At 44.5% G+C, this 15,920-nt stretch overlaps 1 protein-coding gene across 1 annotated transcript in view; it reads right to left on the reverse strand.

The window, feature by feature from the left end:
- Positions 1-2,766: 2,766 nt before the first annotated feature.
- The window catches only part of phaf1 (phagosome assembly factor 1), an 84,935-nt gene continuing 71,781 nt past the window's right edge, over positions 2,767-15,920 (reverse strand). The window contains exons 12-16 of the mRNA XM_070897855.1: positions 10,463-10,506; positions 7,501-7,553; positions 5,284-5,342; positions 4,819-4,891; positions 2,767-4,390 (exon numbers count right to left, since the gene is read on the reverse strand). Coding sequence (XP_070753956.1) covers positions 4,301-4,390; positions 4,819-4,891; positions 5,284-5,342; positions 7,501-7,553; positions 10,463-10,506 — 319 coding nt within the window. The 3' untranslated portion in view covers positions 2,767-4,300. The remainder of the gene's footprint in view (positions 4,391-4,818; positions 4,892-5,283; positions 5,343-7,500; positions 7,554-10,462; positions 10,507-15,920) is intronic.

Here is a 15,920-nt window from a genome sequence, read left to right on the forward strand (position 1 = left end):
TTTTCTCTTTTTATTTCAGTTGCCAGTACCTGCAGTATTTTGCTTTTGTTGAATGAATGATTGAAGATGTTTTCACTGATGAGTTTGCATCCCTTTATACTCTGACCATAACAAATATTCCCATCTCTGTCCTCCCACTCCAGACATCAGAGTTACAGGTTTTTTTTATAATACCCACCATTAATGACATTCCATGGTTGGGCTGCAGGATTGGAGATAGTATCCACCTGCCATCCCCTCCCCAAAATGGAAGAAAGAAGGAGGCAAGTGGTAGGTTAGAGGGGTTAATGCCCAGTGAACAAATTGGGCAGGATAGTCACTGACTATGCAGAATTAGACAGTGAGTGGCTGTTTTGGGAGAGCCAGCAACAGATGCCTCGAAAACAATACTAAACAGTGCTGCAGCGGAGCTTTACACAAACACCAAAAATGGGTCCAAGCCAATTTCATTTTTAAAAAAAAGGCAGCTATGGGTTTTGAATTAATCACCTTCAAGTACTGAGTCATATGCAATACTGGTTAATGGATTGTTTATGACAAGATCAAAAAGATGTGAAATTGTGTTATTTTGTGTAGTACTCAACGGAGGGAGAGAGCACTGGTGATTAAAATCCAGCACGGTTCACCCAGCCCTTCACCCTTCTGAAGTGGATAAAATCAGTACCGCATCTTAGGATGAGGAGGGAGAACATGAGTTAAGGACCACTGTACGTAGCGGCTGTTGGCAATAGAATTAGGAGATCAGCACCACCTCATCCTATCATCCATTGACAATAGGCTTATTTTGTGTAAAGTTCAATTTCTGCTTCAAGACAGACCCCCTCAAGCTATTGGTCTTGTTAGCTCCTCATTTTAATATCCTACCTCACCAAGAATCCTCCTTGCTTTGCCTAGCACTTTGCTACTCGACCATATAAAAAGTCTGTGTGTCGACACTACTGTGTATATTGGCTGCCAAACCCACTTCCCACACTGCCTTTTTAACTATTTGATGGCCTTGCTCTGTTCTCTTTATATCTCCCAGCTATGCTCCCTTCTCCAGCACCATTGACTCCTTCAATCCATCCTCTGTAGCCTACTTTTTCTCCTACCACCAACCCAGGCTCAAGTCCATCTTGAGCAAGTCCACGGTCTCCTCGTCTCCTGCCACGCCTTTTGTTGGCTTTACCCTGCTTCCAGTACCGAGACTATCCTGCCCAGATCAGCCATGATCTTCTTAAATGGTGGAGCAGGTTCGAGGGATCAAATGGCCTACTCCTACTCCTATTTCTTATGTTCTTACATCATCTGCAACTGCGACTGCAGTAAAAAGACTTGGATTTATATAGCGCCTTTCACGACCACCAGATGCCCCAAAGCGCTTTACAGCCAATGAAGTACTTTGAGTGTAGTCACTGTTGTAATGTAGGAAATGCAGTAGCCAATTTGCACACAAGCAAGTTTCCACAAACAGCAATGTGATAATGACCAGATAATGTTTTTGTTATGTTGACTGAGGGATAAATATTGCCCAGAACAATGGGGATAACTCCCTAGCTCTTCTTCGAAATAGTGCCATGGGATCTTTTACTTGAGCAAACGGGGCCTCAGTTTAACATCTCGTCCGAAAGATGGCACCTCCAACAACCTAATCACCCCTTGACCTTTGTGCAGCATTTAGCATGGGACATCACAGCATCCTCCTCCTCTGTTGTCCAGCTCTGTGGAGCTATGCTTGCATGGTTCTACTCCTACCTTCCCCAACACAGCTAACATATTTCCAGCAATGGCTTCTATTCCCACCTCTTCAGAGTCAACTCTGGAGTTCCTCAATAAATCTTTGACTATTTCCTCATCATCTACATGCTGGGCCTTGCTGACATCATTCAGATATGGTTGTTCGCTTCCTTGTGTATGCTGATGGCACTCAGTTCTACTCCATCACTTCTTGACCATTTCTTGTCAGGTCGCCTGACTGGCTGCAAGTTAAGAATCTCCAACTGGACTAGAATCATAGTTTTCAGCCCCCCATCAAAAACACTAACCCCATTCACTACCACTCACTCATTCAGGTTGAATCAAGCTACAGTTTATACAAAATCTTGATGTACTGTTTAATCCAAAAATGAGCTTCAAATCCCATATCCTGTCAGTCACCAAGACTGCTTACCTTCAACCCCCTACATCACCTCACTGCCAAAATCTATTGCTACACTTTTCTCACCTCTGCACTCTATTTTCTCAACTACCTACGTGCTAGCCTTCTTCCCTTCATAAATTCCAAAGCTCAGTCACTCATATCCTGTCTTGCACTAACTTCTACTTGCCCATCACCCCTATCCTGGTTGATAGAGTCCCTGCCCATGTATTGAGATTTTTAAAAAGTCAAATACTCCAAAGTGTCCAGGCAACATGTGAGCAGAGACTCTATCCGTTGGATGAACTTGCGACATCTGCTATGGTTGACGGCTAACGTTTATTCAGATGCATTGTAATGCAATGTAAAGACTTCTTACTGATCAGAATGCCTATTGATCATTCAGGAAAGTCCATGTGATGAGTACTCAGCACCGAGGGGGATGTGATTGATCTGGTGAGCCTCCCTACCATCCAGCCTTTGTACAGACAACCTCAAGAACTGGTATCCGAGCGTGTAAGCTCTGCTAAGCGGAGGGTGGCCATTCCCCACTGACAGGTTCTTCTCCACACCTCTTACACACTCCAAAAAGAACCAGTCAACTCAAATTGTCACAAACTGCAAACTGGAGTAGTTTTTATTTGTGTTGCAGAATACATGCTCTTAATGTGCATATTCTTTTTTTCCTTTTTGTAATTTAAAAAAAGTCAGGATTGTGCAGAAAGTAAAATGAAGAGGCACAAATAGAGCACAGGAAACAGCGCTAAACTAAGCAAGTTTAGTTAAGAATCAACAGCTACAAGAGAACAGCTTCAGCTTCGAAAGTAAACTGTAACATAGTCTTTAAACAACATCCACATGTGTTGGGTACAACAGTCTGGAATCTCTCAGTTTACAGGAAGACAATGCGAAGTATCACCACAACACACATCACACATCCCTGCTACTGGTCCAGAGTCAAAACATTGATTACAATTCAAATCCTTCTCATTTTCAGCATTAAACTATACAGGCACTCCCTGTACATTTTGTTAAAATTACAAAATGCATTATTTACAGATTTGTACACACAGTGTAAACACACAAAATTTGTCTATTTATTACAAGTTGCTACAATGTATGATGTAAAAATGAGTCACTGCTAAAAGAGATTCAGTTAATTTAAAAAAAGAAAAGCACTAAGCACTCACTATTTTGACGAGGGAACAGCCCGAGTACCTTCTCATCTTCCTATGAATGAACAGAGCTCTCGAGAATACTGCAGAGCAGGAGTCTCCACACTGAGTACGTGCAGTGTGCAATCTCTACCGTGGACTCACAAAATCGGCCAATGGCCAGCGCGTTGCTGGGGGTGTGCCGTTCAGTCGTGTGAAATAGCGCTGAGAGATGAGGAAATTAAGCGCGTTGAAGATATGTCTTTGGCATCAAATTAATAACATGCAATTCAAGACATGGCAGAGAGGATTGCATTACAACCCAATATAGTGTGGTGAAGTGAATACATCACCACTCCCCCTTTCCCCACCCCTCCCCCCACCGAGCAGCGGGACCGGCTGTGTGCATGGACCGGACTCCTCTCCACACCCCAGTCTCACCCGATTAGCTGGCACTATACCCTGACACTCCTCAGTGGATTAAACACATTAATCAAGTAATTAAAGTGTATGTAGTGCAAATGATATAACCATTTCTATAAAAACATGCTACTGTCTAAGCTAGAGATGGGCTGTGCCTGAACTTGCGGACAAACTTTTGTCTCTGCATACTGTGCTGGGACACAAATATGAGTGTATGGAGTACCACACCACTACAGTAACACCTATTAACAGAAACCTGAAACACTGCCCATACGAGGCTCGTACAACTTGTGCTTCTTGTGTCTGCAGCTCCATTGCCTGCCTGCCTCCTCATCCTCTACAGACCCAAGACAGGGCAGAGCCCAGCCAGTCTGTACTGTACAACTGAGGAGAAATGGACACAATGCAAGCATAGAGCTGCAAACCCCATCGCCAGGGACCATCACCAGCGATGAGTTCAGTGACAAACTGGAACCCCTCCCCTATCCCGATGAGGCCAGGGGCACGGCGTGAATCGGATCGTGCTGTTCTGTACAATGGTGGCAGCAAATCAAGGCACACTGTACTAAACCGGTCGTGTCCTGGCTGGTTCAAACAAGATCGAGGCTCACTGGGTCAACTCTGTGGTTCGAGATTGGCTGCTGGGCCTGGAAGGGCCATAAAGTGTTACCGATGCTATGTGATTGTTCTGCATGACCTGTAAAAGGAGACACAGGAACATTTAATGATATCAAACACTTAAATATATATTTATCTATACACACACACACACACAAATACACATGCAAGCACATATACATGGGAAACAAGTGTGTGTGTATGTGCAGATGTGTATAGACACATACATATATGCACGCACACACTGGCTCCCCTGTGCTATTTTCTTCTCTACGAGCTGCGTATGTTCTCACGAGTGCTAGTTGACCTCTGGTATCTGTCTTAGGTGTCCATTATTATGGTCTTGATGACTAGTGCTGATAGGCTATCTGGCTGCAAGGATCATCACTGCTGAGCCTCATCCTGTCTACACACAATATCCACACATGCACATCCCAGAAAAGGTTACAGGGAAAAGCCAATTTTCCCCCTCCCCAACCCAGGGATGCCAAGACCAATTTATCATACCTCAAAGATCATGCGCTGCAGTCCGAAGCAGAAAGTTGATCCGAAAGGGTTTGTGTTGTTTGCTGAAGACGATCTGCACCAGGAAAGAAATAAAAGCAAGGTTAGTTAACATAATGCAATGATGGAGAACCGACTGCACACCATCCAGCATGGACCCCCCCCCCCCCCCTCCTCCACTATTTGCAAATAATTTAGATTTTAAAACTATGCAACTCAGAAGTATTGCTAAACCAAGCAAAGTTCTGTGGGATGTTGCCCAGTTTACAGTGCCCACATGCAATTCCTGATTTTAAGCTACACTTGTAATTCTAGACATTTGTTTTGCAAAATAAACAAGTCAGGTTTAGTAGGAAACTCCACATGCTTTTTAATTTTGTTTCCTCAGTTGTGATGCCTACTGCTATTCCTCACAGATCACACCGCTACCCTATTAGTGCACTTCGTGCTCAGATGCTCATACTGTACCTATGAAGGACCACTGGCTTCTCCATGGGGTGTCCAAGCAACTCCTGAATCGCATCCCACTGAAACATTGTAAGATAGGTATCAGTATCGATTGATATCGCACCAATACATTGGGAGGTTTATAAATAACACGCAGACAGTTATTAAAGCAACATCACAGCTCCAGCCAGGCCTGGACATGGTATAGAAATGGTTATGCTTGCATGTTAGAATACCACATCTCAACTTTCAACTTCTTATTTTGCCACTGATTTTAGACAGCGTTGATGTTAATGGTCAGAGGATGAGCGAGGCTGTCTCCAACAGCCTCATGCTAAATTTATACTTCATTCGGATTAGGAAATTGGAATTCGACTGGGGTGGGGAAGAAACAAAGTAACCCAATTAAAAGTTAAGAGCCAATTCCAAACAAACGTGACTAGAAAATAAGTCTCCTTGTCGGATGAGCTTCACAACTTGGCAAAAAACATATCCGCCACCACCTCGGACTGTGCCTCGCTCTCCCTCACGACCATTGCCCAACATTTGCTTCACGTCCTGCCATTATACAAATAAGGAAAACAAAAGGCATCAAGGGAGAATTTTTTTCAACGAACTCAAAATGCTTGCTGGGAAAGAAACAACCAAGAACCAGACAAACTGAAACCTTTAGTGAGGGAATGACAGAAAATGTGGCTCTTACAAGTCTAAAGTGAGCAAAAGCTTTCAGAGACTTTCTATGCTTTGACGAGAATTAATGCTCATTTTTTAAAAATTCTCAGGATGTAGGCTCGCTGGCAAAGCTGGCAATTATTCCCATCCTTTTTGTCCGAGAAGATGGTGGTAAGCCGCGTTCTTGTGTCGCTGCAGTCTGTGGTTTGAAGGTACTCCCATAGTGCTATTTGGTAGGGAATTCCAGAATTTTGTCCCAGTGACGAAGGATCGGCGATATATTTCCAAGTCGGGATGGTGTGTGTCTTGGTGGTGATGGTGCTCCCTTGCCCTTCTAGGTGGTAGAAGTCACAGGTGCTACTGAAGAAGCCTTGGTGAGTTCATGCAGTGCATCTTGTAGATAGTACATACTGCAGCCACAGTACGCTGATGGAGAGGGTGGATGTTTAAACTGGTGGATGGGTTGCCAATCAAGCTGACTTTTGTCCTGGATGGTATCAAGCTTATGTAGAACGTGAAACAGGGCTGTGAAGGTTTTAAAACAAAAAATGTTGGTGGTAGGGGTGTGCGAAGAACTGGGACAACATTGTTACTCCAGGCAAAACGTGTGTGTTGGGGGCATGGAAGACCAGCCACCTTTTACACCCAGTCTCTCTACTGAACACTCCAAAACCAGTTATAGCAAGAGCTGAATTCAAGGGAAAGCTTCTATCTGCCCTGTTTCAGCATCTACTTCCAGATGCAGCAATATAGGTGGAGAGATGTGGTGTAAAGGTCTTTATGTTGTCTCAGTTACACTTCCCAACTCCCAAATTCAGAAAAATATCCCTATTTACACCAGTATGACATTTTGATTTCTCAAACAGGCAATCTTTACGGACGCCAGCTGAATTATGGTCAATTTTATGCTGTGCATTTACACCCACCAGGTATGGAGATATAGCTGCCCTAAGCTGATTCCATATCGGAATCCGGAAGCCTACAGACATGGATCATCAGTCTGCAATTAATTTGAAACAATGCCCTGGAGCTGTAAATCCATAGTTTTTCAAATTGGGGTCCCTGTGGGATCTTAAAGGGTCTCCCCAAGATTATCAGTTTTCTTACGGTCATATTTCTCATGTTTTTCTATATCTGGTGATTAACTAGCATGTGATTCCTGTTGCTATACTGAAGCATTTTCTGCAATGAGAGCACGGTTTTCTTTTGGGTAGCTGACATGGTCTTTCGGAAGTCTGCACAGGAGTGTGTCAAATATTTGGAGGGGGTCCCCACACAAAAGCTTGAAAAGCACTTGCCAGCTGGATCCCTATGGGATCTGCTCTTAAACAGTCCTATACTAGTTTGGTTCCAAGTAATTTTCCTAGTTATATACAGAACCAACATTTGTGTCTCCCATTCATCTAATCAGCGCAATGCAAATGCGCAGTGTGCCGAAGACAAGAATTCATCGATAAAGATCATAGTTAAAAACAGAGTAATGAGTATTGCCCAGACACCGGTGGAATGCAGGAGAGTGGATCTGCAAATGATGGGGAGTGATGAATTGTTCAGTAGTTGCCTCACCTTGCTGTATGTGGTTACGGTACACTTTCGTGTGTGTGCATCAGCGCTGCCGTCTGTTGGTAAAACCAGATCAGTAAGAGGGAGAATTAGCAAACAAAAACATTGAAATTTCCACCCAGCCTACAGCCAGTCTGAAGTCATTCCACCTCAGTAAGTCTTAAGCAGTGGAAATCTGCAGGGATGCGAGAGACAGTTTGATACCCGTTCTCAGCTGCAAAGTAGAAGTACCATCTACGGTCAACCAAAAATAAATACACAGTGATTAAACACTAAACTGCATTTAAGTTAGTGGCAATCACAATCCCTGCTGGTTGCGACGGTGTCAAGGAGACCAACAACAAACATTAAAGTCAGTAAATTCTTCCGATCTGACCTATGGACAGGCCAATCACTGACGACTATGTGAAGCCTTAGCAAATGTCAGCTTGATGGTCTATTTGTTGAGTATGAGATCCAAGGCAGCAAATCTTTGCTGAAGATGCAGAGGTCCAAAGTCAAATTTATCTTATAAAAGATAGGCGACTTGCTTTGCCCGACATCTGCCTCTTTGTCATGAAGCACAGGCTTCATAAACCACCTCATGTACAAAATCTGTGCAGTGCACAAGTTCAAGCATCACAGGAAAATCATGGTAACAACTGCAGATATTTTAATTGCAGTATCACAGTTATGTAACAAAAATGGAGATTTCGATTGGGCATCTTGCTCCAAAATCCTCAGTTAAGTTAATAGCCGGGGTTATGCTGCACCTCTGTCTTTTCTATTTCTGGCTAAACCTAAATGCACTACTTCAAGAAAGGAGTTCCACATCTGCATGTCAGCAGTGGGTTATATTGCGGCGTTTGCGCTGGGAAGAATGGTCAAAGCTAAATTCAAACACGAGTAGGATTTCCTGCACTCAGCACCACCAGGCTGAGTGCAAAAACTGTGTGGTACTGTGCCACTGGCCAATTATTGGTGGGTGGCCATTTAAATCGGAATGCCAGCATAGGGACAGAGATGCAATTGGACGGAGGTCCAATTAAGCACCTTTAATTATTAGAATGCTTCGAACTTTAGATTTCAATGGATTCTGTAAAAAAAATCCCAATAGACAGATTCCTACCCCTGCCAACTTCTAATGAACCTGTCCCCGAGATGTAGGGACAGGCAGACCTCAAATGTTTGTTTCAACCAAATCAGAAAGACCTGTGTACACTGCAAGGGAGATCCTGCAGTCCATCCTCATCCTAATTATTGAGGGGCAGGGTGAAAACAGATCAAATGGCACACACCCTTTTAAAAAAAGTAAATTTATACATCAGGTCTCTAACCTGGAAAACAAATTCCAGAAGAAACCACCACAAATGAGATTTGTTACATTAGACGCACAAGCAGGGGGTGGGGGGGGGGGCAGGGGAGGAAACAGGACTTGTCTGAATGTAGCACCATTTGTAGATCTGTGATCTGGATTTCTTGTGGATTAAAGCTACAGCTATTTGGAGGATTCTATTAGCCCAAAGATCACAAATGCAGCAAGAGTGTTGTGTGCAATAGTCTTTGCATCCACCACCCCCACTCCCTCATCTGATTCCATCTCAATCTCACAGCCACTGTCCCAAGCAGAATCGAGCTGTTCATAACCTCTGCATCCTAGTTGATTACAAACTGAGCTTCCATCCCCCCTATCCTCCCCATCACGAAGAGCGTCTGCTTCCGTCTCCGTGACATCAGTTTCCAGCCGTGCATCAGCCCATCTGGGTCTGTTGTAGACTAATGGATAGAGATTGATGCCATGTTTGGTCAACAACTCCATTACAGTTGTATTATGCAACTATCAGGATGGTAGAAGACCAAACTAGATGGATCTTGGTCTTCCTTCATTTAGTAATTCCTATGTTCCATCTGCTGCTGAAACCCTAATCCTTGCTTTGGTCACCTTGAGACTGGACTATTCTAATAATCTCCTGATCAGCACCTCATCTTACACCCTCCATAAACTTCTCATCTAAAACACTTGCCTGTATCCTAACCTGTACCAAGTCCTGCTCACCTATCACCTTCTTCCTTCCCCCCCACCCCGCACACTGACATACATTGGTTCCTTGACTACCAACATCTTCAAATTTAAAATTCTCATCCTGGTGTTTAAATCCTTCATTGGCCTCGCCCCTCTCCTCTCCCCATAACCCTCAAACCTCTGGCCTTACTCATCAGTCACTCCCTTCGACCCACCACTGACTGCCATGCCTTCAGCTGTCTCGAACCAGAGCTCTGGAATTCCTTCCTCTAACCTCTCTACTTCTCTGTCCTCCTTAAAACCTACCTCAAACCAAGCTTTTGGTCACCCCTCTTAGGTCAATTGTTGTCTGATTACATTTCTGTGAAGTGCCATGGGACGCTTTCCCAAGTTGACAGCACTATATAAATGCAACATCTTGTTATTGTTGATGTGCCATTTTGTCACAACTAAATAACCCCCACAGATACTTCAAGAGTTGGAGAGTCACTCTTAAGTACGCTGTGTCCTGGAATACAGCTGACTGAGATTTAGGTGCCGGGAGCAAGATACACACAGGATCCATAAACAACTCTGCTGGCTGGACATGAGACAGCAGTTAACTTGTCAAGTAAACACGTTTTTTCTTTAAATCAGAGCTTTAAAAAAAAAATTAAAAAATAAGAGTTAAACCACACTGTACTACAATGGAATGCTGAATCTAAATTTGTTGAAAGTATTTTAAAAACCAGAGCACTAACTGCCCATTTGTTCTCTTACTCAGCAACTATTTCCCTTGTCTCTTCCACTGGGCACTGTGCCACACTAGGCAGTTCACTTAATCACCGAGCAGCAACCTCCTCTTCCAAGAACATTTCTGAATTCTTTTTAACTTAGAAAGCAGATAGTTCCAAAGAAAGCTGAAATCTGCCCAAAAAGCAGTAATGCGCCCACGCCAGTCTGTCTCACAGAAAGGGATCTCACCTCGTTTAACTGCCAGCGGGATCTTGAAATCACAGCGATGATATCTGCAAAAAAAATAATGAAATGACAGAAAGTCTATTATATGGCTGGAGTCATCCCCTCCACAGAACTGAGATTCCCCTCCCAATACCCAGGAGAGTCAAGAACCCAAAACTGACCTCAATATCCCAGAGAAATCAGACTCCCACACACCAAGTACCCACAGGACAGTGGAGACCTCCCACTCTACACAACTGATATCCAAGAGTCAAAACTCCTTTCCTACCTGGAATATCAGGAACACTATAGAAGGAAAGTTAATTCTCAATCAAATTGCAAATCCATAAAGGATTTGCCAGTCTGAATCTAAAAAAACCTTTCCCTGCCACTAGAGGGGACCGTTTCCATGCCGATCGCTATCTAGCTTTAATAACATAAAAAATAGGAGCAGGAGTAGGCCATTTGGCACCTTGAGCCTGCTCCGCCATTTAATATCATGGCCCATCTGATCTTGGGCTCAGCTCCACTTCCCTGCCCGCTCCCCATAACCCTTTACTCCCTTATCGCTCAAAAAATCTGTCCATCTCTGCCTTAAATATATTCACTGACCCAACCTCCACAGCTCTCAGGGACAGAGAATTCCATAAATTTAAAACCCTAAGAAATTCCTCCTTATCTCGGTTTTAAATGGGCAGCCCCTTATTCTGACTATGCCCCCTAGTTTTAGTCTCCCCATGAGTGGAAATATCCTCTGCGCATCCACCTTGTCAAGCCCCCTCATTATCTTATGTTTCGATATGATCACCCCTCATTCTTCTGAATTCCAATGAGTGTAGGCCCAACCTACTCAATCTATCTTCATAAGTCAACCGCCTCATCTCCAGAATCAACCTAGTGAACCTTCTCTGAACAGCCCCAATGCAAGTATATCCTTCTTTAAATACGGGGACTAAAACTGTACGCAGTACTCCAGGTGTGGCCTCACCAATACCCTGTACAGTTGTAGCAGGACTACTGCTTTTATACTCTATCCCCCTTGCAATAAAGGCCAGCATTCCATTTGCCTTCCTGATTACTTGTCATACCGGCTTACTAACTTTGTGTTTCATGCACAAGGACCCCCAGGTCCCTCTGTACTGCAGCACTTTGCAATTTTTCTCCATTTAAAATTATAATTTGCTTTTCTATTTTTTATGCCAAAGTGGATAACCTCACATTTTCCCATATTATACTCCATCTGCCAAATTTTTGCCCACTCACTTAGCCTGTCTATATCCCTTTACAGATTTTGTGCATCTTCCTCACAATTTGCTTTCCCACCCATCTTTTTATCAGCAAACTTGGCTACATTACACTCGGTCCCTTCATGCAAGTCATTAATATAGACTAATAGTTGAGGCCCCAGCACCGATCCCTGTGGCTAAAGTAAATGTTGGTCCCCTGGAGGATGAGACTGGGGAATTAATAAATGGGGAATAGGGAAATGGTAAAGACTTTGAACAAATATTTTGTATCCGTCTTCAACAGTAGAAGACACTAAAAAAAAATGGATAATCTAGGGGCTATGGGATGGAGGAACGTAATACAATCACCATCACTAAAGTAGTAGTGCTCGGTAAAATAATGGGACTAAAGGCAGACAAGTCCCCTGGACCTGATGGCTCACATCCTAGGGTCTTAAAAGTGGCTGCAGAGATAGTGGATGCATTGGTTGCAATCTACCAAAATTCCCTGGATTCTGGAAAGGTCCCAGCGGATTGGAAAACCGGAAATGTGATGCCCCTATTTATAAAAAGCAGACAGTAAGCCGGAAACTATAGGCCTAAACATCTGTCGTTGGGAAAATGCTGGAGCCCATTATTAAGGAAGCAGTAGCAGGACATTTGGAAAAGCATAATTCAATCAAGCAGAGTCAGCATGGTTTTATGAAAGGGAAATAATGTTTGACAAATTTGCTGGAGTTCTTTGTGGATGTAACAAGCAGAGTGGATAGGGGCGGAACCAGTGGATGTGGTGTATTTGGATTTCCAGAAGGCATTCGATAAGGTGCCACATAAAAGGTTACTGCACAAGATAAAAGTTCACGGGTTTGGGGGTAATATATTAGCATAGATAGAGGATTGGCTAACAGAAAACAGTCGGGATAAATGGTTCATTCTCTGATTGGCAACCAATATCTAGTGGGGTGCCGCAGGGATCAGTGTTGGGACCCCAACTATTTACAATCTATATTAATGACTTGGATGACGGGACCGAGAGTACTGTAGCCAAGTTTGCTGATAAAAGATGGGTGGGAAAGCAAATTGTGAGGACACAAAAAAAATCTGCAAAGGGATATAGACAGACTAAGTAAGTGGGCAAAAATATGGCAGATGGAGTATAATGTGGGAAGTGTGAGGTTATCTACTTTGGCAGAAATAATAAAAAAGCAAATTATAATTTAAATGGAGATAAATTACAAAGTACTGCAGTACAGAGACCCCTGGGGGTCCTTGTGCATAAAACAAAGTTAGTATGCAGATACAGCAAGTAATCGGGAAGGCAAATGGAATGTTGGCCTTTATTGCAAGGGGGATAGAGTATAAAAGCAGAGAAGTCCTGTTACAACTGTACAGGGTATTGGTAAGGCCACACCTGGAGTACTGTATACAGTTTTGGTCTCTGCATTTAAGGATATACTTGCATTGGAGGCTGTTCAGAGAAGGTTCACTAGGTTGATTCCGGAGATGAGGGGTTGACTTATGAATGAGAGGTGGTGATCTTATCAAAACACAAGATAGTGAGGGGGCTCAACAAGGTGGCTGCAGAGAGGATATTTCCACTCAGGGGAAACTAAAACTAGGGGACATAGTCTTAGAATAAGGGGCCACCCATTTAAAACTGAGATGAAGAATTTCTTCTCTCAGATGGTTCTAAAATCTATGGAATTCTCTGCCCCAGAGAGCTGTGGTGGCTGGGTCAGTGAATATATTTAAGGCGGAGATGAACAGATTTTTGAGCGACAAGGATGTAAAAGGTTATGGAGAGCAGGCAGGGAAGTGGAGATGAGTCCATGATCAGATCAGCCATGATCTTATTGAATGGCGGAGCAGGCTCAAGGGGCCAAATGGTCTACTCTTATTCCTACTTGTATCCTTTGGAGATCAGTTCTCAAATTTCTACTTTTGTAGGAGCTTTATCAACTTAAGGACTGTAGAAACACCAGCACAAAACAGACCATAATTCATCTGAAATAAAAATACACGTCTTCAAATCAAGACCCAACAGCAAAACCATTAACCTGAACAGCGCCAGTGAAACACCTATACACAGAGATCAGTCCAGAAAACGATGAAATCCCAGGTTTTTTTTGAATGAATTCGCAGTCTACTCAATGTGTTTAAGGCAACACAGGTGATACAGTAAAATCACCACTTGCTGTCCAGTGCCCGCTTCCGTGACTGCATTAATTTCTGTAAATTACAGACTTATTTATAATAAGTACAGGACAGAGACTCTGAACAAAACAGTAATACACACCGATCACAGCCAATCCACTGCAATGCTATACAGTTAGTGTCATTTTGTGTATTAAAGGCTATTAGGGATTTTTTTGATCCAAGCACCCTCGTGAACAAGGAACAAGGTGGAGGTTACACCTTCTTCTGGAAAAGGAAACTAGAAGAACGCCGCCTCCACGGAGTCAGCTATGCCCTCAAAAACTAGCTGGTTGACCGCCTCAAAGACTCCCCCTGCGGGACTAACGAATGCCTCATGATTCTTCGACTCACCTTATCCTGGAACCAGTGTGCCAGAGACATCAGTGCGTACGCCCCGACACTTGATGCAACTGATGAGGCCAAAAAGGGTTTTTACTCCGACCTCGAAAAAAAAAATCCCTGGCCTGCATCCCCACGGGCGACAAACTGATTCTCCTCGGTTACTTCAATGCCAGGGTTGGCAAGGACACAGACCTCTGGGGGGGGGGGGGGGGGGGGGGGGCATGATTAGCAGAGAGGGGGTAGGGAAAGCCAACTCCAGTGGTACCCTACTCCTGACAAAATGTCTCGATCACGAACTTATCACCAACATCTTGTTCCGCCAGGAGGGACAAATACAAGGCATCGTGGCAACACCCTCGCTCCAAGCACTGGCACCTGCTTGACTGTCATCGTACGAGCCAGGGATCGCAAGGATGTGCGCATCACCCACGCCATGACAGGAGCAGACGACTGCTGGACAGACCACCGCCTAATCCGATCCATCATCGACATCAACATAGCCCCAAAGCGGAGAGGGCAGCAGAAGCAGTGGCGCAAAAAAGTCAATGCCGGAGCACTTAAGGACCGAGCTAAGAGAGCCTTATACAGCCAGCGCCTCACAACTAACCTGGCGTGCTTTGACAACCGAGACTCAGAATGCCCACAGCGCTTGGTCTGTCCTCCAGGCCTCAATAACTAGTGCCTGCAAAAAGACACTCAGTTACTCAACCAGGAAACACCAGGACGGGTTTGATGAGAATGATCAAATCATCCATGAGCTAATAGATCGCAAGTGCAGGGTGTTTAAGCCTTAAAACAACCACCCAATGCGGGAGCAGCAAAACAGCATTACAGACTACTCAAGGCGGAGGTCCAACAAAAAACCCGGGACCTAAAGAACAGGTGGCGGATGAAGAACGCACAGGAGATACAGCAGCTGGCCGACAACCATGATGTGCGAGGATTCTTCATCGCAGTCAAGGTCACCTACAGGCAAAACACCCAAGGCCCCATCCCACTGCTGGCCAAGAACGGGGAAACACTCATCAAGGACAGCGAGGCAGTCAGGGCCTGCTGGAAGGAGCACTTCGAAGATCTCCTCAATCGAGACAGTGCCTTTGACACGAGTGTTCTCGACTCCATCCCACAGCATGCTACCCGCCACCACCTCAGTGAGACCCCAACACTGCATGATGTAGAAAAAGCCATAAGACAGCTCAAAGGCTGCAGGTGCAGACGGAATCCCTGCTGAGGTATTGAAGTATGGTGGAGAGGCACTGCTGGTGCGAATGCACGACCTCATCTCTCATCTGGAGGGAGGAGAGCATGCCGGGGGATCTCAGAGATGCAGTAATCGTGACCATCTTTAAAAAAGGGGACAAGTCTGACTGCGGCAACTACAGAGGAATCTCCCTGTTATCAGCCACTGGGAAAGTCGTCGTCAGAGTCCTCCTCAACTGTCTTCTCCCCGTGGCAGAGGAGCTCCTCCCAGAGTCGCAGTGCGGATTTCGTCCCCTACGGGGCACAACGGACATGTTTTTGCAGCGCGACAACTGCAGGAAAAATGCAGGGAACAGCACCAGCCCTTATACATGGCCTTCTTCGACCGTACAAAGGCCTTTGACACCGTCAACCGCAAAAGTCTATGGAGTGTCCTCCTCCGTTTTGGATGCCTCCAAAAGTCCGTCACCATTCTCGCCTGTCCCACGACGACATGCAGGCCATGATCCTTACCAACG

The sequence above is a fragment of the Pristiophorus japonicus genome, chromosome 13, assembly GCF_044704955.1.
Source record: "Pristiophorus japonicus isolate sPriJap1 chromosome 13, sPriJap1.hap1, whole genome shotgun sequence".
In the NCBI taxonomy this organism is placed as follows: Eukaryota; Metazoa; Chordata; class Chondrichthyes; family Pristiophoridae; genus Pristiophorus; species Pristiophorus japonicus.